The 27,941-nt window shown below is 40.3% G+C and overlaps 1 protein-coding gene across 1 annotated transcript; it reads left to right on the plus strand.

Moving 5' to 3' along the window:
* Positions 1-872: 872 nt before the first annotated feature.
* LOC140241938 (transient receptor potential cation channel subfamily M member-like 2) lies at positions 873-26,958 on the plus strand. Its single transcript, XM_072321685.1, has 23 exons — positions 873-1,103; positions 1,448-1,533; positions 2,233-2,407; positions 4,050-4,214; positions 5,685-5,882; positions 8,072-8,246; positions 9,279-9,447; positions 10,161-10,372; positions 11,462-11,562; positions 12,099-12,287; positions 13,721-13,871; positions 14,915-15,083; positions 15,660-15,800; positions 16,325-16,466; positions 17,662-17,886; positions 18,869-18,997; positions 20,519-20,767; positions 21,195-21,372; positions 22,631-22,763; positions 23,874-24,064; positions 24,579-24,598; positions 25,196-25,308; positions 26,127-26,958. Exons 1-23 carry the CDS (start codon positions 873-875, stop codon positions 26,932-26,934), a joined length of 4,350 nt encoding a protein of 1,449 aa, XP_072177786.1. The 3' UTR covers positions 26,935-26,958.
* The last annotated feature ends 983 nt before the right edge of the window (positions 26,959-27,941 follow it).

Raw genomic sequence — 27,941 nt, forward strand, 5'->3', positions numbered from 1 at the left:
CATCTTGAAATGCGACATAAGGATATTCATTTGTAGTATCACCGGGACATGTGGTTTTCAGTGGTACGGATATGGAAAAATTAAAATAATGATAGGTCAGGATAAACAATTCATCCCCTTTTTTTGTATGTTGTCTTAATTATATGAATGTAAGTCATTGTAAACAGAGCAGAAAGTAATGAAATGACCTTTTATCTTTGTACATATTACCTTTAAACTAGCCGGACAGAGAAATATACACTGAGCGAAGAATGACCCAGATGTCAATTGTGCTACCAGTGGAAATTTCAGTAGATCTACTCCAGTCATGCAAATATCTTCACTTCCTATCCCTTGCATATCAACTGCATGAACCTCTTCAGTAAAATTACAAAAATAGCTCCACTCGTGCACCCCCGGCAGGCATTCAGCAACCAAAACGATTGTCCCTGTATCAGGTTAAGTTCTTGTATAACTGCAACCAGTCGGTGCATAGATAGAACTCTCGAACTGTGTACAACAGAGCTCCCCGGGCCAGGGTTAGTCCTTGGATAGTGTCTAGAACTAGTTGTATGCAGAAAGAAAATAATTTATAGGCCTACCCTCACTCAAATGAAACCATATCCTATCCCAACAACCCTTGTCATATATAATATACATTTGTATGTATCCTTAAGGTGGTATAGAAATTCTGTATGTATGGAGCTGCAAACCATTTACTTCTATTCTTATATATAAACACCTCCATACAAAATGGCTCATGATTTTTGTGCTCTCCACCCCCCCCCCCCCCTTTGATTGATGATCATTCTCACTCTAAATCCTTTGTTGATCTTCACAGATTCTAAATTCCAGATTTGAAGAACAATGTAGCCGACTGTATTGCAGTCATGATGACTTTAGCGAATACCTACCCCGATGCGGAGTCAGTATGCATTCAGCGCAGCATTCATGGGACCAACCGGTCTTCACTGAGAAGACATGATTCCGAAACAGACAGCGGACCGAGCAGCTCAAGCTATCAGACCCTGAGGAAAAGATCTCTGAATCTCAACCGCAATGATAGCTCCTGGGGTCATGTGTCGGCTGTTTCCAAGGCAACACATTTTGTTGTTGATATGATGGTATGTCCAAAGCATATAATACACTAAGTATACCTTGGTATGACACCTGTAGTCCCTAACAATATGATTGTTAGCTCTTGTACTTTGACCCTCTGTTTTCAGGTCAATTATAGACGCCTATGCCATTTGTAGTGTGAAGGTTAAGAACTTTTGAGGATATTAGAAACTTGTTTGATTAGGCTTTTATTCTGAGACACACTAGCTCAAGAAGAAGTGGTTTTGTAGTTCAAGTCAATTGAATGTCCTCTCATCCCGACTGTTGTATCAGCTTTCTTTGACATCCATCTATAGGCAGTTAGATTGCCAGCAATTTCCCTCTTCTTATTTCATTGTTCTCCCAGCAGGATTCAAGACGGTCATCTTGGGCAACCAGCAACTTGAAAAAGAAGGAATGCATCAGATATGTGTGTAATCCCAAGGCACCAAAGGAGTAAGCTCAATGATATGATGAAGTTTCACTGGTAAAGCCACTGCTGGGCAATCTCTGATAACATGAATGATGGCCGGGCTCAAAAAAACAAACAAAACAAACCAAAATAACAAAAAACAGATACTGTTTTCAAGTAAAACACGTTTATGTCATTTAATTTCCAAAATGAGGCACAAATTCTCTTGAAAGAATAATAATAAAGAAATAAAAATAATGAACAAAAAACCAGTAAAATAATCTACAAATATTTCATACTTTCTATACCCTCTGCAAAGCAGGTACACAAAACAGTATGTGCCTTGTGTATTCCTATCCCTTGCACTGCGATACATGCAAGTGCTCAGAAAATGTGTTATTTTTTATCAATTGTACCTACACAAGTTGTGAAAAAGTTGTGTCCTTTAAAAATACAGTGGGATGTCAAGAGCAAAATTGTGCATTGTGAAAAGGAAGTATTTTAGGAAACACAAAATTTCAATGTTGCTTGCTAAAATGGTATTGCATTTCTTTTGTTTTGTTTTTGCTTCATTTATTTCACTTTTTAAGCAATTTTTGTTTTTGTTTTACATATTTTTGTTGCCTTCAATTTATGTCTTATTTTTTGTTAACTTTTGTTTTTGTGAGTTTGTTTTTTCTTTATTTTATTTTATTATTTTTTATGTTTATGATATCTATTTCCATTTGTTTGTTTTTTTCTAGATGCTGCTGTGGTCGCATCCCCAGCCAGCACTGCAGTGATGCAGATCTGGGACCAGCAGGTGCAGGGGTAGCACAGCCTGCCTGGGATGCTGGAAGAGACACCAGGGAGTACCCAACGGATGCCAATGGGCAGCTCTACTTCAGGGAGACCAGCTCTCATCCAAGGATGGTCAAGGTGAAAATTAAGATGAAAACTCTGATGATGAGGATAATAACGGTGATGATGAGGATGATGATGGTAGTGATGAGGGTGATAATGGTAGTGATGAGGATGTTGATGATAATGGTGAGGATGCTAATGGTGATGGTGAGGATGATAATGATGATCAAGGATGATAATAGTGATGATGAGGATGATAATGGTGATGATGAGGATGTCAATGCTAATGGTGATGGTGAGGATAATGGTGATGATGACGATGATAATGGTGATGATGAGGATGATGATTGGGATAGTGAGGATGATAGTGGTGATGATGAGGATGATGTGTAGCTCTTTGTGATGATGATTATTGAAATGAATTGAATCATTTGGTTTACATGGCTGATAAGGAAGCAATTGATTCTTGTCATCAAGCAACCTAAGGACTGACAGCTTGGAGTCCCCAGTGGAAAACTAGGCAAGGAAAATATGGTGCCTTGCCTAGGGGCACAACTGCTGTAGCCAGGGGACTAGAACCAGGCAGGGACCTTGTGATCTTGTGCATTAGGCCACAGCACGTATGTGATGATGGTGATGATAGCGAGAAATTTGTTGCAACTGATTGACAAATTGCCCTACATCGACGTAAATTGATTTTTTTTTATCATGGCTACTACTAAAACACTGATCAATTCAGTGCTTATTTATGTCGATGTAGGGCAATTTGTCAATCAGTTGCAATGGAGACACCTCGACGGAAGAAATTCATGAATTTAAATAATAACGCAGTACCCGCTGCTTGCTATAAGGATTAGATCCAACACTTGCTGTCGGGCGAAAGCTCGGTGGTCTAGTGAAGATGACGCCTGTCCGGTGATCAGGAGGTCGTAGGTTCGAATCCTGCTCGAGTATGTACGCCCATGATTTTTTTATCATGGCTACTACTAAAACACTGATCAATTCAGTGCTTATTCGCATCGATGTAGGGCAATTTGTCAATCAGTTGCAATGAAAACACCGACGGAAGAATTTCATGAATTTGGAGAAATTTGCTGTTGACTTATGAATCAATGATGTTGCTGTAATAGCTGCTTGATGATGATGATTGTCATAAGTGTGAGTCACATATCTGAGTTTGATGACCCTAATTTGAATTCAAAGCAGAGGAAAGATGAGAAAATGATGTTGATGATGGTGATTACCATCTGGAAGTTATTTACTCTCTGTTGATAATCTTAATTTTGAAGATAGTGAGGAGATGAGAAAGATTTAGATGGTTGAAGGCTTGCAACTATGTATGTGGTAGATTAGCTTACTTCTCCATAGTGAAAGTGTCAGACAAAAGTCAAATAAGTTTTTATGAATAATTGCTATCTCTTGTTATTGAATTTGCCTAACACTGCATCTTACAGAATATCTAAGCAGCACAGGTTTAGAAGTGCACTGCTTGGTTATTTCAGAAACTCTCACCTTCTCTAAAGCAGAGAAAACTACGATATCTGCATTCTGACAACTTCTCTCCAGTCTTACATACTTAATTACAGCCACTAGATGACCTTTCAAAATGGAATCTTTGTTTCTACATGATCATAATTTCCATGCCACCAAGAAGACATTAATGTTTCCAGAGAGCCGGGTTAATTTCTTTAATTGTGATGTGTCATTTTTTCTACAGTACGTCCGTGTGTCTGATAACACCGACCCCAAAACAGTCATCACTGTCCTCACCAAGTACTGGAAGCTGAAGGTTCCGCAGTTGGTCATCTCAGTGAGGGGCGGGAAAAAGAACTTCAAACTTAACAGCCAAGATCAGGCAACATTTAACAGGGGTCTTATAAAGGTAGGCCTACTGCACTGACTTGCAACAGTTCTGTTTAAACTTCAAATTTAACCTGTTGAGGACGGTTTGATTTTGCTACTACACGCATTTCCCATAGACACTTGCCCGAGCATACTCGGGACTTGTCCTCAACAGGTTAATCCTCAACATGCCTTGTTTTCGATGAGAGACATATATTAGGATGCCAAGTTTATGTGCAGTCATACCTGTCCATAGGGGCCACCATAAAGGGAGATGAAAAAGGTGACTGTGATCGACAGGTGGCTGCTTCAAACAGGGTTTTTAATGTGGCTTTTCTCTTTAAGGGATTAAAAAAAAAAAATTAGTGGTGGTATAAAGCAGACAGCTGCTATAGACAGGTGGCCGCTAAGGCAGGCTTGACTGTATTTATATTCACATATACACGTCAGATTGCCATTAATTGTCATTTCTGCTTGCCGTCATTACAAAGTGTTCAAATTACCGTGGTTCTGCATGAGTCTGATGATTGCATCATAGACGTTAAAGGTATTAGCCCACATTTGTAAACCTGCAGCAATTGATCTCATAGTTAGCATGGAATTTGGGTATGATTGCAGTAACACCTGTGCAAAATTTCGTTCCAATTAGTCCATTACTTTCATAAAAATAAATGAAAATGCACCGTATGCATGCGTATAAAAACGCTCGCTAGCTCCGGTCCACGCGCGTACTACATGCATGCGATACATGTGTAAGTTAATGTACGTAGCTAGCCCGCGCTCGCGATTCGATTTTGGGTCGGGTTGACCCGGTTTGAAAATTGATTTTAAAATGATGATTTTCTCTCTTTTATCGAATGGTATAGACAAAGAACAACAGGTGAGGTATGTTACTGTTATAACTTGTACTTGAAGTCATATTGGACCTGTTTTATGCAGTTTTGATTTTCGTGGGTTTGCAAATGTGAGCTAGTACCTTTAAGAGCTTATGTAGGGAGAAATTCATTGTTTATCTGGGGCTGATGATCAGTTATTCATACTCAGCTTGTTTTGACTCTTCCAATATTTATTTCAAGTTTATATGAGTTTATTCAAATTTGCATTATGAGCACATTCTCCCTTCTTTCTCTTCAGGAATTACCAAGAGCTGTGTGTATGCATGAGCTGTAGATCCATTTAGCCCATTGAGGATAGGCTAATTTTGCTACAACATGCATTTCCCATAGACCCCTGCCCAATTATAGCCGGGACTTGTCCTCAACAGGTTAAGAGGTGTAGCTTTTATGCCAAAACTTGAGTAAAACATTTCAATCATGACTGATAAGCAAAGTAGGTTGATTACAATTCGGTAACTAAATTCCTTTCTCATATTTTAAGATTTTTAAAAAATCTTCATGCTGAATAGATTTTGTTCATAATGATAGTACTGATGTGATTTGAAAAGAATGCATACAATGTAGGAGTGCATTTTATCACTAACTTGTGAAAATTTGGACTTTGTTTCACATAGGCCACAAGAACCATAGCAGTCTGGCTGATAAGCGGAGGCACAAACGTTGGAGTGACCCAGGCAGTTGGAAATGCCATCCGAGAGGCCCGTGCCATGTCCAAAATATCAAAGGAAGCTTATCCCAAGGTTTCGCTGATTGGAATCCCTCCGTGGGCCTACGTGGCTGGCACTGACCGACTCATCAATGAACCAAATGAGGTAACATTTTGGCACATTGGTCAATTTCATTCTTGAAAAATCGATAAGTTTGTCCCTCCCATTATGCTAGGTTGACATTATAATGTTTTTGGCAGCCACAGCAGACTCGTTTGCCCAAAATGTATTTCGCCTTGGTATTTGGGACATTTTTTTATCTTCAAAGCTTGATCTTCACTCTGTATTGTAGATGCATTAATATGTTGTTCATCCCATTGCACTACAACCTATTTAGCTTCTTGTCCACAATAGTTTAGAAAATTAACGAGGTATCCTTAAAGATAATAAAAAGTTTTGGTACACGTACCTCAAAAGTTTCCTTGAATTTCCTTGTCTTAGTTTGTGTTTCAGGTTAAAGTACCTTTCATATAACTAACACTGTGAGACTTACTCGCCCCAAAGTGCTCTCATGTCTTAGTAATCATGCAATTAACTGCGACCAGCAGCCCCATACGCATAGCGACCAGCAGTCCCATACGCATAGCGTAATCGGGCTTGGCATTGTAGCATTCAGGATCATGACAGATTTAGTATCGCAGGATAAATGTCAACTTAAAATCCCAAAAATTCTTCAATTTGAAGACTTACCAATTAAGGTGACGTATTGAAAACAGGCTTCGGGCAACGTTTGGTTCTTCCTATAGTCCCTTTCTGTTCGAATTGATGACTGAATAAGACTCGGCCGAGAGGACCTTGGGAGAGCTACCTGTACACTGAATACTACAGCCAGTGCATGCGAACACATCACATGCGCACAAATTTCAAATCCATCAACGGATAAGATGTTTGTGTGCGCATGCGCTGGCCGTAGTAGTCAGTGTACAATGTATGTAGCTCTCCCAAGGTCCTCTCGACCGAGTCACATTCAGTCATCAATTCGAAAAGGAAGGGACTATTGGCAGAACCAAATGTTGTTCGAAGCCTGTTTTTAATACTTCAACTTAATTGGTAAGTCTTCAAATCGAAGAAATTTTGGATTTTAAGTTGACATTTACCCGCGATACTAATTCTGTCATGATCCTGAATGCTACAATGCGAAGCCCCATTACGCTATGTGTATGGGGCTGCTGGTCGCAGTTAGCTATGCGTACAGTGGGCTGCACGCTGCTGGTCGCAGTCAGTGGTTTCGTACAATATTTATCGACGCTGTACAGCGGCGGCTCTGGTACAAAACCATTATTGCATGATTACTACGACATGAGAGCACTTTGGGGCGAGTAATTCTCACAGACAACGTACCTTAACGTGAAACACAAACCAAGACAAGGAAATTCAGGGAAACTTTTGAGGTACCAAAACTTTTTATTATCTTTAACAGTTATGGCCTGTAAAATCTGCCTATCCCTTTTCCCCTTCATTCTTTTATGTCCATACTGTTTTGCCCATAGTGCCTGATACATGATTGCCATGGCTGCTTAGAACATCATCTAATGCTATGCGTATTGTGTCAGAAGTATTTTGACAGTTTCCTTTGACTTCTTTGCAGAGTGATTCATTTTTGAAATAGCGTTACATGCTCCAAGCAGGCGAAGTCTCAAGCCACATTAGCTGGTTTGTTTGCTATTTTAAAATCTTCACATGTCCGAAAGCAACGTAATTGTCATGGACTAGGGATTATGTAATCATCCCAAGCCTTTTAAAATTTACAATGATCAGTTTGTAAGAACTGTGGCACTATTACACCTCTATCAGTGGATTGCCAACTTACAATATGGTCAGATTTCAAGGGGATGGGGTGAGATTAACTGAATGCCAATGTTATTACATGGTGAGTTACAGCCAAATCCATGACAGGGGTAATTCAGCTATCGCCTATCTTCAGTCAAGTACAACTTAGCCAGGGGCCTGTGTCATAAAGAATGAGCATAAGTTGCAATCAATCACAAATGGCATTTCATAAATAACTTTGTGATTGATTGCAAGTAAAAAATCAATCTACTGAAAGTTATGCTTTATTTTTCTTGAAATCAAGCATAAGTGTCTTTATGAAACAGGACTTCACTCAACATTGAACTTACGCCTGATTCACCGGGTTACGCTCAATAAATTGAGCGTAAGATCAATTGCAACTCTTTATGAAGCAGGCCCCAGATATTAAATAAGGGGGATTAGATGCCTAACCTTTTTTAATTGTCTTAATGATGCAGTGATTCATTCTGTTTGTAATTTTGTTATCTATCTTCACTCTGCAGGAATTGAGAACTGTTAGCTACAAGGTGGATCCAGTGGACAGGAGGGGTCAGCCCAGCCCCCTAAATCCCGACCACACCCATTACATCCTGGTGGATGACGGGCGGAAGAACAGGTACGGTGGAAATGCAGATTTGAAGGCGAAGCTTGAAGAATGCATTGGGATGCCAACAAGCGGTGAGTACAATGAATGAAATACCTCATTTGATCTGTTCCTCACATTTTCATGTTCTTATTGGATTCAGCAACCATCTCACTTTGAAGGAAAAATGAGTTTTAGGAAAATGAAAGGTAAAACAAATAAAAGATGTTGTGAGGTGATACTATTCCATATTAAAAAAGAAATATATAAAACAATACCTGTAAGATAATGTATACATATTCCTGGAGCTAAAGGCCCAGTAAGGATGTTTGTTTGATTGCTTTTTTGTAATTTTTAGGTCTTAATTTCATTGGGAAAGTTCTCTATTGTCAATGAAACATTGGTGTAGATGATATTTTTCATTTGCAGTTTGCACATTCTAAACTTTTTCAGTTCATAACTTTTTCTTGTTTTTGATTTTTTTTTGGTGAAATGTTCACTGATCTACTTCCCTGATTTTCTGTTTTCATAAAGCAGCATGTAGGGCTCATGTTCTTGCAGCTTTCTAGCGACTCAACAGAAACAGACAGGGCATCACACATGTTGCTTTGATGAAGTCTCCTGGCTAACTGCCTTGTAGCCAATTTTAATAATGGTCAGATTATTTGGCATAGGTTTGCATGCAAATTTGAATAGTAGCGTATATATATTCGTTCACCAAATCATCATAACAACACATGCAAATGAGGTAACAATGGTTGAAACTAAATATCCATAGTATGTAAATGTATGTGTAAGCTTAAGTGAGTTGAGCATGTTTCTAGCATTGTAGAGACCATTCAGTGAGGAGTGAAAAGGCAGGAAAATGTCATGTGATGTGTGGAGTGTATGTGATAGGCAGGGTACCTGGATGTGTGTGTGGATGTGATTATGTATGTGATGTGGGCTGATGCGTTGGTGTTTAGATCGTCGGTACATGTAATAGCAGAAGGGAGGATGCATGGCTATAAAAGATTCAAAATAAATCCCTACACAGCATAATGTCAGAATGGATTTTTCCTTGAATATGAACTCTGTTGTATAAATGATGTTCCAACCATACGTATTTCTTCCTTGATGTTGCCCAGAGGGAGGTCTAGGTGTACCTGTGGTCAGTATCATCGTTGAAGGAGGAACTGACTCTATCCACAGTGTCCTCAACAGCGTACGGCACGGCACACCTGTCGTACTTTGCAATGGTACTGGGCGTGCAGCTGACCTCCTATCCTATGCCACCAGACATGCTGAAATGCGGGGGTGAGTCTTTGTCTCGGGAGAAGGGACTTGTGGATAAATGCATAGTAACACAGACACCATAACTATTGGCATTGACTCTTAAGGAGAATTCCAGACCAGCTGAAAGTTATCTAGTTTGATAGCACAAAGTGAAAATTCGATCAAAATCAGATCAGAAGTAAGGAAGTTACAAGTTTTTAAAGATTTGCAAATTTTTGTAAAACTGTTCTTAAAACAGTTGATGTTACTATACAAATGAGGGAGCTGATGATGTCATCCCCTCAAACTTTTCCATTGATCCTGTCGAAAAAAGAAAACGATCAAAATGATGAAAATTAAATTCTTCTGCTATAAAAGTGTAACACTGAATGCTATTCCTGGCTGAATAACTTCAAAATGATCAGTCAGACCAGATCAGAACAAACCACTTAACTTTCCCCTGTGTTTGTGTTGTACTGGCATGGCAGCAGTGATCTGTTTGAAGAGCTTGCTCAGTTGTTGTAACTGTTTGCAAAATTAAAAAAAAAAAAATACAAAATTTATCTTACCTGGCCAAGCACAAAATATTTACAATGGGAAAATTTCCACTACTGCAGTAGTTCAAATTTTACTCACTTAGTTAACAGTAACTTTGATCACCACGATTATACTGCCCCTATGCAGAATGTGACAACAGTGAATGCTGTGATGTCAAAGGGATGAATTAAATGTGCTTGTACATTTTATTCATGCAGGGGTGTGCGCCAGTTGACAGAAGCCTGCCTGCCCTTTCTGCGTGAGAAGGCGCACGTGCTGCTGGACATTCCAGTGGACGGCCAGGAGATGGACGAGATCCTCTTGGCCATCAATGACTGCATGGCGGACGAGAATCTCCTGACCGTCTTTGAGATGCAGAAGGGAGAGCATACAGACCTGGATCTTGCTATACTCACTGCTCTGCTCAAATGTGAGTGCTGATGTTATAGTGCCAAATATGCCAGCTGTTACTTTTTTTTTGCAGTATTTTATGCGCCCCCCACATACTGCAGGTTTTATGGAAAATACTGTTTTCCCCTAATTGTATTACTACACAAATCTATTGCAGGGAAGGTGAAAATACTATGTTTCCACCAAAATCATGTCTTTTCAACCCTCAGTATACTGCAGTGCTGTTAATCAGGTTGGCATCCATGTAGTGCAATAATGAAATTGTCAAATATCAAAGTCTGGTTTCCATAAACATTTTCAAATTTATTTTTTGTAATTCTTTCCTGCCTCTTTTTTTTATCGTTTGTTTGTTGTTTGTTTGTGTTTTGATACATTTGTCACTTTCCAGTGATTTTCAATTTGGAGATCATGGGTACAATTTAAAAGTGAATCATGTGGTACTGAAGAGCACATATGTAGGATGCGTATCCGGGCAATTACCCCCGGAGGGCAATTACCCCCCGGCCAAATACTGGTTAGTGGTAAGGTAAGAGTAAAGATTAGGGTTAGGGTTAGGTTTAGGATTAGGAGTTTGGGTTAGGTTTAGGGTTAGGTTCAGGATTAGGATTAGGATTAGGGCCAGGGGAAGGATGCGGGGTAATTGCCCAGGGGGTAATTGCCCTAGACCCGTAGGATGATTTCTTTTTATTTGCTGTCATTGAATTGAGGGTATGACCTGTAGATACTATCACTGGAGGAGACTTTATTTGTTTATATGATGAATAAAAGGAAATTGAAGAATCTCTTTACAAAAATGTCATTAAAGTTTGTATGATGATTCACGATTTCCAGTGAGAAGCTTGGCTGAACCTTTTGTTATCCAGGTGAAGTTCTTTCATTGATATTTCTACAGGCTTCCAGAAATTATGCACAGAAATGAAGCAACTTTTAAAGCACAATGTATTTCATGGCTGTAGAGCTGTGTCTCTGATATCTTACAACTGTATCATTTTGTGTAAAGCATAGTATTCATAATAACATCCAAACCTTGCATGCAGCAATATTACATAAAACAGAAATGTTGGTTTCATATGTTGTCACTCTTTTTCTACTTTTGACAAAACCACAGTGCAAGCTGTGACCCCCATCAACCAGCTTTCACTGGCCTTATCCTGGAATCGTGTGGATGTAGCTGAGAGCAGGATCTTCACTGATGACGTCTCCTTACCTGTACGTTGGCAGCGTTGCTGTGAATGCCTGTCCTAATAGAGGACAACCTCATTATAATGAGGAACTAAAAACCATGGCATTTGCTTTCAGTTCTTCACTATATTGGGGTACAAAAACAAAGAAATAAAACAAGTTGGGACCTGCAAAACCACCATGTTATAAGAGAATTGAGTTTTGAGTTTTGAGTTTTGAGTTTTTTTTTCTAGACATGGAGGAAAAGACATGCAACGTGTGTGCATGTAAGGTCTGGCTTTAAGAGGGTTGCTGTAATTTTGGAATTTTGTTATAATTTAAGTCAAGATTACATGATGAATTAAACAGAAGTAATTTTACCAGAATTTATATGAGTTGCTCTCTGAAAGAATGTATGTGACAGTTTCTGTACCCTTTATTCTGCATTAGGATTAGGGCCTGTTCTTTTCTTAACATTGTAACTGAAGTATGTAATCTTTTGAGTAGATTTTTAGGGGCATTCTTTCTCTGACATGATATTATGGCCTATAAGATGTGATGGCAATCCTTTGACTCCTTTACAGCCTAGCGCTCTGCACCCGTTCATCACCGAGGCTCTGGTCAGCGACCAGGTCGACTTCCTACGGCTCTTCATCGAGCGCGGCGCCATCATCAAGGACTACCTGACCGTGGCCCGCCTGCGGAGGCTGTACAACAGCGCCCCCGACTCATGCTTCCTGCGTACTCTGCTAGATGACGTCTTGGGAAGGAAGGTACACACTATTTGTTTATTTGTTTGTTTTGATAGTCCACCTGACAAAATAGTTGGATAGCCCATATTCAGCTGCACCAGTTAGTCTTTCATGGGGTCCAGTTGAGTGTACCTGGGGTGGACTACTGCACTGGGTTATGCATCCTACTCTTTGTGGTGAATGAATGAAGCATTATCTTTTTCATGGGTGGGTTGTGACTCTCTCACACAGTGGACGGCCATTTTATGTCCAATCCGAGGAACAGTGTTTTGCCTCTACTAGGGTGGACAGCACGATAACAACACAACATTATTGCTCAGTTTAAGACTCAATGCGATTTGAACTGGCGCCCAAACCCAAGCCATTCAGTTGCAAGGCAGATACATGCCTAGCTGATCCGCCTTCCCCAGGGCCCCGTTTCATAAAACTTGTCATCAGTGACAAGTTGTCAGAGATGTGACAAGCTACTGAAATCCTTGCATGTGATTGGCTGAGAGCAAATTTGTCATAGAAATGTGGCAGTTGTCACTGATAACAAGTTTTATGAAACGGGCTCCTTATGTGACACATCCTGCATGCCCTCTATTTACCATCCAGCTAATATCTCATATCATCCTTTGCTGTAACCCAGTAACACATTTGCAAATTTTCTGTGCATGTTCATGTAAAATAAAAGTTGAATAAACCAGACAAACAGTGTGGTGTCTACACTCATGTAATTTCTTAAAACAGATCAGTAAACTATTTAGCTGTTTGTGTTTTGTTTTGTATATTTCTGTGCAATATATTAAATTTTGAAATGTATATACTCCAAATTTAGGGTACTTGAATGTTACCATCTGATCAGCTATCAGAAATGAAATGTGACTAGAGAGAAACAGCTATTTGTAGGATTAGTGCAGGCATTCATCTGTTTAAAAAATAATTAATCTTGATTTTGTCTAGATATTTGACCTTTGAAGGCTTAATTGAATTATGAAGGTTAGCAGTATGAAGCAAGAAAAGGGAGGCAATGGAAAGAGCAGAGTTTGCTAGTTTATCTTAATTGACATAATATGAACATGTACAGTCTGTTACTCTATTTTATTTGACTAGGGCCATTCTGGATCTTGATTTCCTGCAGTTTGGAATAAAGCCGTAAACGCAGTCACACCAGAGCATCCATGCTGACGGGTTAAACAATTTATGTGTAATATAAGGATGATATGGTGAAGATACTTCATGTTGTAGAGCCTCTTGTTCTACATTTACCATTGACATCTCCTTGTGATAGAAGATACACAATTCCATCTTACAAAGATATTGTCTTATTATAATTATCATCGTCTTTGAATTAACAAAAATTTGAAGAAAACATTATGAAACCTGAAGTTTCCCACAGTAGAAATCTATTTGATTTTCACTCTGTTTTGGGTTTTTGAAAATATTTTTTTTGGGGGGGTCCGTTTTTGCAGCCTGGCCAGCCAATTTTCCTGCATGATATCGGCATCCTCATCAAGTACCTGACAGGAGCCCACCACGAGCCTCTCTACACCAACGACCAGCACTACCGACATCTCAATCGGGAGACGAGGGCGCTGATCATTCTATCCACGAGCCTGTCGGGTGAGAATGAACATGTGCACAGTGACATGTACCCACGACTCTCTTGTGGCTTTCTTGCAGTGACTCTGAAGAGAATAGAATCCATGGGTCGTATGTTTCCATCTGATGCTAACATAAAGATAGTCAACAAATTTTGCCAGCATATGAATATTTGTCGCCTTCTGACTATCCTGAAAATGAAAAAAAAAAAAAAAAAATTGTTTGACCAGACACACAAATACCCTATTTATACACAGTTGGGCCCAGGAGTGCTCCTGAAGCGCTCCAACTTTAATGCCCCTGTGTGTTTGTTCATGCAGCAAGTGTCTGCTTGGCCGAGACCACACAGGGAGTGGCTGAGAGGGGCATAACTGTCCTGGTGACCTTCAAGTGTGCTGGAACTTCGAACATGTAAACTGTATGCACAGCGCCCTCTGCATGCCACTTCCAGAGTGCTCTAAACGTTTGGTGTCTGTTTAAAAATTGTTTAAAGTGCTCCAGGAGCGCTCCTTAGCCTGGGCTCAAGAAGGGCATTACAGAGCGCTCCAAATTTCACCTGTCTGTTCATACAGATCTCAGAGGGGCTTAGGAGCATAGCCTCATTATTCTTAAGTCACACAAAAGTTATGGTCCTCTTTAATAGACCTTACTGTGATTTGTTAACCAGTCGGGATGCATGTTGGAGTGCTTTCTTCATCGTCTGTCACAGATTTCTTGAGACAGATTATCAATGAATAGAAATTACCTAATTACCCTAATCCCTATCGTGCCATCATGGCCTTCCTGCTGGATTGAGGCACATTGCTGCACCCGAGTGGGCTTGCTAGCCTTACAACTAAGTCAAGCTTGGATGGATTACTGAATGCTAATTAAGAAGCTTGGCAAGTAAGGCTATGAGTACCTGAGCATTACTGATGAGTTATTAGAAAGGGTTAAAGAGGTAAAATTCTAAGTTTCACTTTCTTTGCTTCAAATAGTCTGACCTAGCTACCACTAACCACAATCTTTCCTCTATATCTTTTTAAAGTTTTCCCCTCTCCCCCTCCCCCATGTATCTACGCCAGGTATGAATCTGCTCCACCTGGCACAAGAGGAATACGTCCACAGCCTAAAGCATGGCCGAAGTCTGACCACGGGGGCGTCCCACCTGTCCGTCATGGAGCTGGCCAATCCCGGCATGCATTTCCACAACCCCTTCCGAGAGCTCTTCATCTGGGCTGTGCTCATGGACAGGTGAGAGTGATAACTCTTAATCCTCTCATTATATCTTTAATCCCCTCTTAATCCTCCTATTCTTCTTTGAACTACCATCTTTTAAAATGTCATGGATTGTATGCGTAATCAGGGTGTACGTTAATAATGACGAGGGTTGATTCAAAGATAGCAATCCCTATGTACAAATGTACACTGTACTATACAAAATAGAAATTAGGTCTCTGTAGCATAAGATTCAAGAAGGCATTTGGTTAGTAAAGTACAACACATTCACCCGTGAGGACTCTTCATCATCATCTTCTTCTGCTTCTTCTTTGTATGGCACGAGGTGCCTGTCTGATACTATTTGCTGACTTGCTATTCTCCTGGGGCGCTAATACCGACTGAGCCGCATCGTCACCTTCACCCCGATAGGAGTGACAGACATTCACTTTTTGTGCTATAAGGAATGGCTTTCTTTCTGTAGAAGCTTAGTTCATGGTGTGCTTGTCTATCATATATAATATCTGTAGTAAAGATCCACATCATTTACAAATTAAGTTGTGTTTTGGTTTTTGTTTTTGATGAGCTTGACCTTTCTTTATGACATCACAGGCTGGAAATGGGTGCATTCCTATGGGAGCTGGTAGATGACCCGGTCAGTTCGGCCGTAGCGGCCAGCAGCATGCTGGACTCCATGGCCAGTCGCGTTCTGCACCTATCCATCACAACAGGAAACTATGCAGAACATGCCAGGTAAGGGGACCCAGTTTGGTCAGACACTTATCCTTGAGTGGTCAATGTCTGACCAGCCATGCTTTTTTCTTTTTTCTTTTTTTTTATCGATGGAGTGACTTTCTTCTATCATGTAGGTGTGCTTAGTATTACTTTTAATATCACAGGAGTAGTAAAGTTAATTGTTAATTTCAAATTGCTCCTTTTTTGGGGGGGAAACACCCATTAAAATAATCATAAGGGAACCCTTGATTGCCAAAATGTGTATTTCTTGATCATTTGCAGGATGTGAACCTACCGATTATTACCGATTATGGATATTTATGCACAAGCAATGGAGGTTATAGACTGAAGAAATCAATGGTAGATTTGACTTACTTGTAAGTTCTATAATATCAGCAAACATGTCAACAGGACAGCAAGTAAAAGGTCATACAAATGTCTGAAAATACATTTTGTGTGGTGGAGAGCTTTATGATTTTATGGTAATGCTGAAGGAGTGTTCTGTATGTTCCCTTCACCCCACCCCCCCCCCCCCCAAACAGGAAGTATGAGCAGCTGGCCATTGGAGTGATTGACCAGTGCCACACCACCCACGACGAGCTGGCCCAGAAACTCATCAGCTTCCCCCAGACAAGGTGGGGGGACAAGTCCATTCTGGAGATGGCCGCCGAAACCAAAGACATGGTAAGATTGACCACCATCTTTTGAAAGTTATTACTGTGAAAAGGTTGGCAATTGTTTGAACAGACTCGCTCATTGTTTTGTTCATTTAATTTTCCTTCTTAGAAGATGGCTTGATAACCCATATTCAGCTGCACTAGCTGGTCTTCCATGAGGTCCAGTTGGATGTGAGGTGGGACCACTTCATTGGGTTATGTGTCCTGCTCTTTGTGATGAATGAATGAAGCAGGATCTTTTACATGCATGAGTTGTGACTCTCTCACACACAGGATGTGCCTCTTACTAGAGGGGATGATATGATTGCACACAACATTGCTTAGTTAGACTTGGTAAGCGAACCTGAGTCCTTTGGATCTGGAGGCAGACGTGCTATTAATTGAGCCAAATCACTGTGTACCGCCATGTAAAACAAATGCAAGAACCGATGTAGAAAAGAGAAAAAAAACAAAGATCTCTATTTACCCATTGAGGACAGGCTGATTTTGCTGCAACAAATATTTCCCAGAGACAGTTGCCTGAGTATACTCGGGACTCGTCCTCAACGGGTTTAAGGACAGATACCTAAGGAAAGGCAGAGATATGCATGATAGAGAAGGTGATAATGCAAATTATGAAAACGATAAGATGACAGGAACTATGCATGGGCCTTGTACCATTATATGTACCAATGAATGCATGGATGTATGAATAGGAACAGAGGCTAACGAATGTCTAAAGAGACCAATCTAGAAATACATCAAGGAAGAGATGAGAGAGTGAACGATCAATTAAAGGGAAACATTTATGGATTGAAGGATGCAAGCATAGAGGGAGGTACAGAGATACAAATGAGATACATAGATGCCAGTAAGTGTATTTCTATGTTCTTTGTTCTCTGGTCTCCGTGGGGATGTTGTCTGATTCAGCATCAGGTTGTGGTATGGTGCATTTAGGATATTTCAGTGTCTGCTACACAAGAATAGGGAGCTTTAGATCTGTGACATGAAGACTAAGAAGATGCTAATGAACCAAAAAATGGTGTTCTGCACACGCGAGAGACAGCTTTTTCCACTGTCTAACCCGAGAGGCAGCATCGTCTTAGCGGTCGCGTTGCAGATCTAAAGTTTGAAAATGAATAAAAATGTCATGACTTATGATCACTCGTCTTTTGTTTCCCCTTCCCTCTCCCCCCCCCCCCCCCCCCCTTCCTGGAATGCAGAATTTCATCTCCCACCCATGCTGCCAGGGCCTTATCACCGATGCGTGGATGGGCGGTCTTAGGTCGCAGGACCGCCTCATCTTCCTCACCCTCTTTTTCCCGATCCTCATCCCGTTCCTCATCCAGTTCAAGGAGGAGGAGGAGCTGCAGACCCGATGCTGCCCCATCTTCCACAAGATCCGCATCTACTTCGAAGCCCCCGTCACCACCTTCTACAGACACCTGGTATGTGTCGCCTCATGGCATATGGATAGATCACTGTAAATATCTAAATATTGGAGCATTTAGCATGGCATGAAACGAGCATGGGAATAAAAGTGGCTACATTTTTGGGTTTTTTTTTTTGGCTTGTTATAAACATTGATTTATATCTTTGATCTCAAGGTTGGTATGTTGTAGGGGTATAATTAATATGATAATATTGGTAGTTTTCTTCACATTTGCTAGTCCTGTACACGCACGTAGCATGAGTGAATTTGCTGCAGAAATACCAGTTACTTTTTGCTATAGTACAGTATGCTGCTAAAGTGGATGACTGCTTTGGCATTGGTGAGCTGATTAATGTACTCGCTCAGTTGCCATGACCATCCACAATTAATCGTTCTTGGCCAAGTGCGAAAAGTTTCTAACGCAAAAATGTGTCTGCTTTTGCAGAACTACCATGTTAGTAATGCAGGAGGGAATGAATTTGAAATCTGTTATGAAACAGGAATACACCTGGCATTTGACAGCCTTTACAGTGATGTAATGTACTTGCAGTTGAGTTTCACATTTCAAAATGTTTCAAACATGTTTTATATTAACAATTATTGTTACATTTCAGCATTCAGGATCAAATAGAGTAAAGAGCACAAACTAAATGTGAATGACCTACAAGCCTTATATTCACCTTGGTCAGAACTCTGTGGTTCTAGAAATTCAATCTCCTCATTGCCCCCGTTGTGCAGTCATATTGTACATCACATTCTCTTTCCAACAGATTGATTCTTCTACATGAAACTTGATTTACATTTCTTCTCTTTCCAATTTTGTTTTCTTTTGTTTTCTTTCTTTTTTTTGAACACAAGTTAAGTCCAATAAATTTGGAGTAAACTGTTATTTTAGACACTATGAAAAGTCTGGTGATACAAGGTTTCCTATTATAGTTGTATGTTTTAATATATTTGCTGTGTATTTGTTATTGTTGTTTTTCTTTGTTCTTTGACAGGTGGCCTTTGTATGTTTCCTGTTCTTCTTCAGTGCCTTTAATCTGTTCTTCATCCGACCAGAGGTGTCCTACATAGAGATGGCACTCTTCGGCTGGATCTGTACCATAGCTGCCCAGGAGTTCCGGGAGGTATGTCACCATTTGTTCAAATTTGCTCAAATCACTTATCTGTTATGTGGCAGAAAAGTTATATTCCCTAGAATGTTTCTTAAAGGAGAATGAAACCCATATGAGTATGTGGATTAAGGGAATTCAGCAATATTAGTAGAACACATCAGTGAAGTTTTACAAAAGTTGGACAATTCATTGAAAAGTTTTGAATTCTTAAAGCTTGGATACCTCCATTGCTGGATGAGAAGACTACAATATTTTGTGATGTCATGCACGGACAACAGTATAAAGAAAATAGAAAGAAAATTGAACATTTCCTCAGTTTTCTAGCATAATGAAAGAACACTTAATTTAATTCTTTCAGAAAGCCAGAAAGCAGGGAGAATGATATTACTCTGAATATACCTCAGTAAAAGTCAAGGGAATGTGTACTTTTCATTGAAAAATTAAAGTTTATGGAATTGTCTTTCCTTTACAGTGTAGTCCTGCAGTGACCTCACGAATTGTAGTAGTGTTCTTATCCGGCGATGGCGGCACTGAATCTTTAAAAATTCATCGCTTTTTAGTTGATGATCTGATTTTCTTCAAACTTCACTGACATGTCCTACCAATATTGCTGCATTCATATATGGCTTCTTATATTTCTTTCTCTTTTATTCCACTCTCAGGCTCTGTACATCTGGCTGTTTGATATTCAGGTGTTCTCTCCCTTTAACCGTAATCAGGCTGGGCTTTTTTGGCTATGCTGTGTATATCTGGGGGGGGGGATTCCGCCCCCCCTTCAGATCTCGCCTATGGAACGCGTGATCGCGCCGAAAATCGGCACACGTGACGCCCGCGACGTATACTATCAAAATGTATGGTTGCTTTCTCTGAAAAATTTTTCTTATATTTTATATTAATTAATTATTGTAATTTATGCATAAAATCAGTTTTGGGCTCTAAATCACTTATTAATGCTCTAATTAAGCTAATTTCTTTTTTTTAATGTTTCTTGTATCATTCTCCTGAGACATAGGATAAAAAAAAATCTGTATCGAAATTAATTTCTTAAGTATTTGATTATTTTTTGATTTTTCTTATGTATTTCTTTGTTTTTCGACCTTTTGTTTTTGTTTGTTTTTTGGCCAAAATTTGTCACAGACATTTTTCGAAGCTTTATTATGCTAAAATAAATTAATTTCGTCCTTTCCAAGTCAAGATATGAATTTTTATGTGAATTAATTGAAAAAACACAATTTGCATTGGATTTGTACACAAAATCACGTTTTGGAGCAATTTTGGGGTTGACAAATTTTTTTCGAACGGGCGTCACATCAAAACGGTATGCGCCGGCGCAACAATTCTGGTCTCAAAAGTTGCGCGATACTGGAAAGAAAAAAGTCATGAAACGTCGCAGCGGGAGTTTATCGCGCTGTGAAGATATGGCGCGAAACGTCGAGGGGGGTCGGATTCCACCCCCCCCCCCCCCCAGCCTGATTAGGGTTAAGCTATTCTTATTCATTTGCATTATATGCTTCTTCTTTTTTAATTGATCAGATGATTGCCCCAGATGGGATGGCCCAGGATCACAAGCTCCATCTGTGGTTCAGCAGCAACTGGAACAAGTTCGATGTTCTCCTGCTGACGATCGCCATGTTGGCCTTTGGGCTGCACTGGTACCCGCCGGCCTACGAGGCATGTCGCGCCCTCTACGCCATCGACTGCATGCTGTTCTATGTCCGCACCCTGCGACTCTACTCCGCCAGCACGCACCTGGGACCCAAGCTGGTCATGATTTGGAAGATGGTAAGAGAATAATGTTTGTATTCTTTCATGACCACACATATGAATACATGCTCTTTCATCTATGGAGTGCCTGGTGTCTCTCTCGTCCACAAGCATTCAGTGATTTACCTGATCAGAAATACACAAATAGGTACTACATGTACCTATACAGGTTTGAGTTCGTCAACAAAGCTTGTTTAGAATAAGTTTAGACTAAGTCCAGTTTAGATACCACATGGGCACAATTTTATCACTCATATAGCAGATACTCTTGATGGATGGCTAGCCATGTGCATCTGTAATTATTAGGCATGGCAAATTTACTGGATGCATGACTAGCAATCTCTTGCTATTCATGTGTGCGAATGCTTGCTACAGTGAGTGGGCAAGCTCTTGCTAAAAAAATGTTATAAAATGTTTGATGCATTCTCTTCATTTGCCATTCCAGATGATGCAGATGATGGTGTTTCTCTTCATCCTGCTGGTCTTCCTGATCGGCTACGGTGTGGCCAGCCAGTCACTGCTCTACCCAAACCAGGACGTCAGCTGGTTCGCCATCAGGAACGCCTTCTTCGTGCCTTACTTCCAGATCTACGGCGAACTCTTCCTGACGGCCATCGAGCATGGTAGGTGGCAGAGGATGCGAGATCAACAGGCCCCTCAGATCTAACTCTCCGGGATTAAAGAGCTGTCTAAAGTATAGCTCATTTCGTGTATCATCAGAGACTCCAACTCTCCCGTTTTCGACGGGAGATCTCCCGCCGAAAACCCATTTTTGCAAAATCTCCCGTTCTCCCGTTTGAGATTTAATTTCTCCCGCCCTGGCTCAATGTCTCCCGTTGTAAAGGATTTCTTACTTATTGCTATCGTGTGTTACAAAAATAAGCCTAAGATAGCACCAGAGAGCATCTATAACCCTAGGAACTTCGCACTTGGCACACATAAACTTGGAGTCTCCCGTTTGCTAGGGGTTTCAGGCGGGAGAATCTCCAGATCAGAAGGTGCTTGGGGTTGGAGTCTCTGTATCATGTCTAATTTTTATTCATCCTTTGCTAGAGCAATTCTTTTCACTGCTCAGCTGAAAGACCGTGTTAACAAAGCCTTTTCAGGATTATAGATAGTGTAATTGTTAGCATCGCTTCAATTTGATCATTTTATTTAGTAGGAACAAAGCAAGTCATGTTTGATACAGAGCATGCCTCACTCCATCCAACAAATTATGAGTGATGAAACCCATATTTGTTCCCTTTAATTTCACAAAATGCCAAATACAGCCATTCTAATAAGCCAATTCGGGGTTAGCTCATGGGCACATGGGTACAAATGACCTTTCTTCTTTCTCAGTTGATTAGGCACTCCACCAATTTCAAGCGACAGAAGGCGTAAGCTTGCCCAACATAACAATTAATGGAATTCATCTGTCATGATCAAACAAAGGATGAACTTGCATAGACCAGAATGATCCTTCCATTGGCATGTTGGAAAGCATCCGTTTCAGTATTTTGCATTGAATGAATTAACCATCTCTTTCTATTGATCTTGTCAGATATACCACTTTTGCTGTCAGGTGGATGTGCTGGCAAGCACTACTTATAAGGATTACTAGAATAATCATTACATCACAGATGCTTATCTCAGTGAATTTAAAAACCAACATGCCCTGCTGGTACAGATGACCTTTTTCTGCTCATGCTCAAAGTGGAACCCCGAACTGGCTTATTGATTGGAGAACCTAATGATTCTGTTGACATTCATATTTGATTCAGATGTATGCATGCATAGATTTATTCAGTAAAAGGAAGTGAAGGATAAAAATGTGTTGCATTGATGATATGAAGATTTACAGAAGTATAATTGTGCATCAATTTGCATCAATACCTCCAGGACACCTCGAGAACTGTGATGTGGAGGGCCACGATCCGTGCCCAACCAAAAACATGGTGGTTCTGTTTCTCCTGGCCATCTATCTCCTCATTGGCAACGTCCTCCTCCTCAACCTCCTCATCGCTATCTTCAGGTGTGGTATTGATGATAGTAATAATGATAATGATGACGATAATAATGATAATAATAATGATGACGATGATGATGATAATGATGATGATGGTGATGATGGTGATGATGATGATTGCCATCTACCTCATTGGCAACGTCCTCCTTCTCAACCTCGTCATCGCAATCTTCAGGTGAGATATTGGATGATGATGATGACGATGATGATGATGATGATGATGGTTATGATGGTGACGACATGTCATTTATCAAGGATACCTCATTTGCAACATTCTCTTCCTCAACCTCCTCATTGCTATCTTCAGGTGAGAAAATAATGATGATGATGATGATGATGATTATAATGATGATGATGATGATGATGATGATTATAATGATGATGATGATGATGGTGATGATGATGGTGATGATGATGATGATGATGATGATGATTATGGTGAGGACTTACGCCATTTACCACGGGTAGCCTTTTCAGTGTTAGCACTGTTCTTCCAGAGGGCCCTGCCATTATTATTACCCCAGCATTGCTTGGTTCTCATTTGTACAAATTGGTTGAGAGGGACATATATGGTGGGTAAAAACATATCTTGTCTGTGAAGTGTTTATATACCTAACTCTCGTCATTATGATTGATTTCCTTTCTCAGTGCTGTTTTGCAATCTGTCATTGCTACTGTTGTTGCTGTTATTAGTAGCAGAAGTATCTTCATCATCATCATAATGTTATCATAACTTTAATCAGCAGAAGTCTAATTGATAATCATTGACCTGTAAGTGGCAGTAATAGTGGAAGTCGTGGCATCCTACCCTGTATGTATGTTTCTCTTTTTCATACTGTCATTGTACATAATGCATGTGTTGTGCTTATCGACTGTTGGGATTTCGATGCAAATACTTTCATGTAAAAAAATGAAGATGTTACTGGGGGAACTTATATCATCTTGTCATGTACTGCAGTCTTTGTTCATTCATTCAACACCATGTGCAGATTCATACTTTGTTAGAAATGGTTAATGAGTCCTTAAAGACTGCCCAGTTGTCAGACAGAGAATACAGTGTAGATGGTCACCAGTGCCATAATTCTCTCTGATTTCTGTACTTGCTTGGAACCTCAGTCAAGTGTTTGAAGAGGTGCAAGAGAACTCGATGGTCATCTGGCGCTACGAGTACTACTTCCTGGTGATAGAATTCAAGGACAAGCCCTGGCTGCCCCCACCCTTCATCATCATCGTCCACATGTTTGAGGTCACTCGGTGGCTCTTCAGACTCTGCATGCGAAGATGCCTGGACAGGTCAAGGGTTAAAGGTGAAAATAAAAGCAAAATAAAGCAAAGCAAAGAACAATGTTCATTCCTTTAATTCAGTCTTGGATTTTGTCCAAATCAAAGGTAGATAAGTACATGTATGCGTAGTTAATTCATAGAGATCTTAGAATCAAGAATTTATTGACTCTGTTTATAGTAAGTTGAGTTTATGCCTTTCTGGTAATATCAGCAGACTATATTTTCAACCACTCCTGGCAGTTTTCTGGTCTGTGAACACAAACAGTGTCATCCAACATTCAGTAATTCAATTCCAAAAGCATATCATGAATATTAAACTGCACCAGTCTACACTCGAGACACAGTGAACAGTTCAGAAAGTTTATTTTCATATTTCACTTCACATCTATGTTGTATATGGCAAAAAAAAAGAAAAAAATATATATATAAGCAAGCAAGATACAAAATATGATATAAAGGTAAAAGTGGATCATGAATAGAAAGCGTGTCAGCATATGTACATAAAAGACAATTCTTAATAACATGTGAAATATCGAGGAACCGCAAAAGCAAAGCTTGTAACCGCAGAGTCCAGGAAGAAATACCAATGTGAATATGTTTTGCAGTGGAGGTAGGACACCAAGTACTAATAACAAAACTATATGAAGGCTAAAATAGCAAGGTAAAATGGCAAAATACAATATAAGTAAAAGAAAAGAGAAATAAAAAGAAAAAAAAAAGAACAACAACTGAGTGAAAAAAGCAGCATACAAATACACAAGTATACCATCAAGTTCATAATCTTTTCAGATGATGTTGAAGTTATCAGTGAGACCCTCAGCTACATTATTGACACTTTCTTTCTTTTACTGTTACCCTCTGTCCTGTACAAATCATGAATTGCTGTAAAAGATAGAAATTTTTGCCAGAGTAATTTTTGTGCTCTGTCTGGTGAGATGAATTTCACGTATTCAAATGCAGCAGAATCAAAACATTAACAGTGGTACATACAACACGCCCAAAATTTTGCGTGCTTTTATTTTCGTGCTGGTTTTTTGTTGCACAAGATGTGTGAAAATTTCCAATTTAGTAGTACAGTACAGTACAGTAGTAAAGTACTCGTTTCCTTTGTTTTGTTTGCATGGTGGGTTGGAATAGATCAAAAGTTTTGGAAGGAGGAGCGCGACCTCCAGATCTTTGAGCGTGAGTGTGCTGCCCAGTATCGGCGTTGCAAGGCGGACGAAGAGAATGAGGACATGGATCAGAGAATCAGTCGTGTGGAGGAAAGGTGAGACTGAGTAAATTTTCTGTCTTTAGTGTGTGTAAAGGTAAAACACAATTATCATATGCCTGCATATACTGTTCATATATGCTCCAAATGGACACATACTGTATGCATAACAACTGTGCGAAATAACACTGTTATACCAGGTTTTCAGTTGGTTAAAGTTGAAAAACGTGAAATATCAAACCAGCCAATAGTGTTGCAGTTTCAGAGCATATATGATCGTGGTTGCTACATAATGTTTTATGATTGATTAACGGGCCTTAGCAGTGTTTCAATTGATCTTTTATGTAAGAGTGAATCGCGTGTAGCATTTTGGGAACTGCTACTGCTAGGGCACGATCAATCATCCCGTAACTTTCTACCTACCCATTACTGAAGGGGAGATTGCTTCAGGATTGAGAGTCATATACATACTATCGAGATTATTTTTCACCTTTCATCTCAAAACACTCCAAAACTACTCATTATCCTGGCAAATTGCGACAGTCAAACATGCTGCCTCTTCACTGGATATTAATGCTTTAAAGAATGATTTTATTCAGCATTCATAACAGTTTTCAGCAAATGTGACTAGAATCATTCCATCTCACAGTACCTACAGAAGTATCAGGCACTTCATCAGCATTGTGGAAGGCGCAAATGAGTCCACAAGACCATCTTCTTTTTCTTTCATTTTCCACTTGCATGAACTCAGTTTTCTAAACCTCCTGCCAGCAGCCATTAAATAACAAGAGAAGAAGGGAACAATTTGAGAAAACCAAACTCTTGTTCACCATTAAGAAGAGTCAATGTCTCTCCCTCCTCCATCTGCCCGACAGGTTGACAGAACTCGGTGAGATGATGACAAAACACATGGAGACGGCCGGAGGAGAGCACAGGGCGCACAGCCCCCACAGGTCAAAGCAGAGCAACTTGTCACAGCAGCTACACAGTACTTCTCTCTCACGGCAAAACTCATCAGATGCTCCGTCAGCACCACCGGCAACGCAAACACAGGGAGCACCAACATCAGCCCGAGTTGAAAGTGATGCTGGTATACGTCCTCCAAAGAGCCAATTTAATGGTGGGCTCCAGAATATCACATCAAGTAGCAGCGGGAAAGCCGGCAGAGATCATGCTGATGCGAATGCCATCCGATTCGTTCAGGAGCAAAATGCCTTGAATCGGCATCACTATGCCCCTCCAATCGAAGCCGATTGGAATTGCTCCGCAGAGAACAGACCGGCCGGTCAGTCGGTCGTCCCCTCACTGTCCCACATGCACTCCCTCCTGGGCATCGAGCACCAGGGGGACAGTCAGAACTACATCCTGGAGCACAGGATCGTGGAGGGTCCACGATACGAGGAGCCCAACAGTGTCCGCCCGCCTCCCGAAGGAGGGGCTGTCCCCCAGAGTGGCCACGCCCACCAGACGAAGCGCAGCAAGAAGCGCAGGAAGAAGAAAGTGGCCCCTCAGGAACCCAGTGCCGCATCCCCGAGAGGAAGTGCGGGCAGAAGCCCTCAGAGTCCGGCAGCTCCTGCACCAGTTCCCGGTAGCAGCTTCCCCATCTGGTACCAGAGATCCGCATTCCCACCCATCGCTGAGCAGGTGGAAGAGGAAGAGGAGGAAGAAGAAAAACAAACATAACAGGGAGTGCATTCCAAAGTATTGTGTCCATGCATGATATTAGATGGCGACTGGAAGGTGGGTTGCTTTGGTAACCATGCAGTCTGGCCCCAAATCAGGAAAACACCTTGCAGATTAACCCGTTGAAGACGGGTCCCGAGAATACTCGGGCAGGTGTCTATGGCAAATGCATGTTATAGCAAAATCAGTCCGTCCTCAATTTGTTAAAGTTCTTTTCCAGTTTTTACTCAATTCAAAAGAAATTTGGCACACATTATGTCTATGATATAAAGTTGTACAGAGCAAATTTTCAAGAGTAGCAGAAGTCTGTGGTCATGGTAACAGTGCATTATGGCCTCCAAATTAGGAAAAAGCTTTGTAGATAGAACTTCTCCTATTTAGAAGCAATTCACATCAAATTTAGTGCACTTGTTTAACTGCAAAATTATGATGGACAAATCGTAAAGTGTCACAAAAAGTGCGTTGCCATGGTAAAAGAGCAATGCACTTGTACAGAAGTATGGGGGGGTATCAATTGCCTTCAGTGATATTACTATTTGCTTTTAGCACATCACCAACTTCACAAGAGAGGAGAGGGATTAGGACAAGATGGGGGATTACGTTCTGCATCACAACATTTTTTTTTTCTTTTACAGTCTCTGAAGAAGAAGAATGCGTCGGAAAAGGAAGTACTTAAGTAGTTGAGACAAATGTAATGATCATCCAAGTGCATACCGCTGCATTAATTGTGTGACGAAGATGGAAACCAGCCCATGCTTTTTTGCAATAGAGAGAAATTCCATCCCTATATTATGTTGATTTGTATGAAACCAGAAAAGTCAGAGAAGTAGATCAGTGAAAAATGTGGCAAAAAATCAAACACATAAATGATTATGGACTGTACAAGTTTAGAAAGTAACACAAATTGGCAACTCCGCAAACCAGTCATTCAGCAGCTCTCCAATTACCTTGTAGACAAAAATTCACCAATTTGCTTTTTTTTTTTTTCCTTGAGAAAATTTCTCTTC

Source organism: Diadema setosum, chromosome 18, assembly GCF_964275005.1.
Source record: "Diadema setosum chromosome 18, eeDiaSeto1, whole genome shotgun sequence".
NCBI lineage: Eukaryota > Metazoa > Echinodermata > Echinoidea > Diadematoida > Diadematidae > Diadema > Diadema setosum.

Bases quoted from the DNA above. Each gene is read 5' to 3' on its own strand.
- LOC140241938 (XM_072321685.1), top strand. From the start codon at position 873: ATGACTTTAGCGAATACCTACCCCGATGCGGAGTCAGTATGCATTCAG. The intron at 4,215-5,684 runs GTAGGCCTACTG...TGTTTCACATAG, and splicing joins TTAACAGGGGTCTTATAAAG to GCCACAAGAACCATAGCAGT. The intron at 25,309-26,126 runs GTGAGACTGAGT...TCTGCCCGACAG, and splicing joins ATCAGTCGTGTGGAGGAAAG to GTTGACAGAACTCGGTGAGA.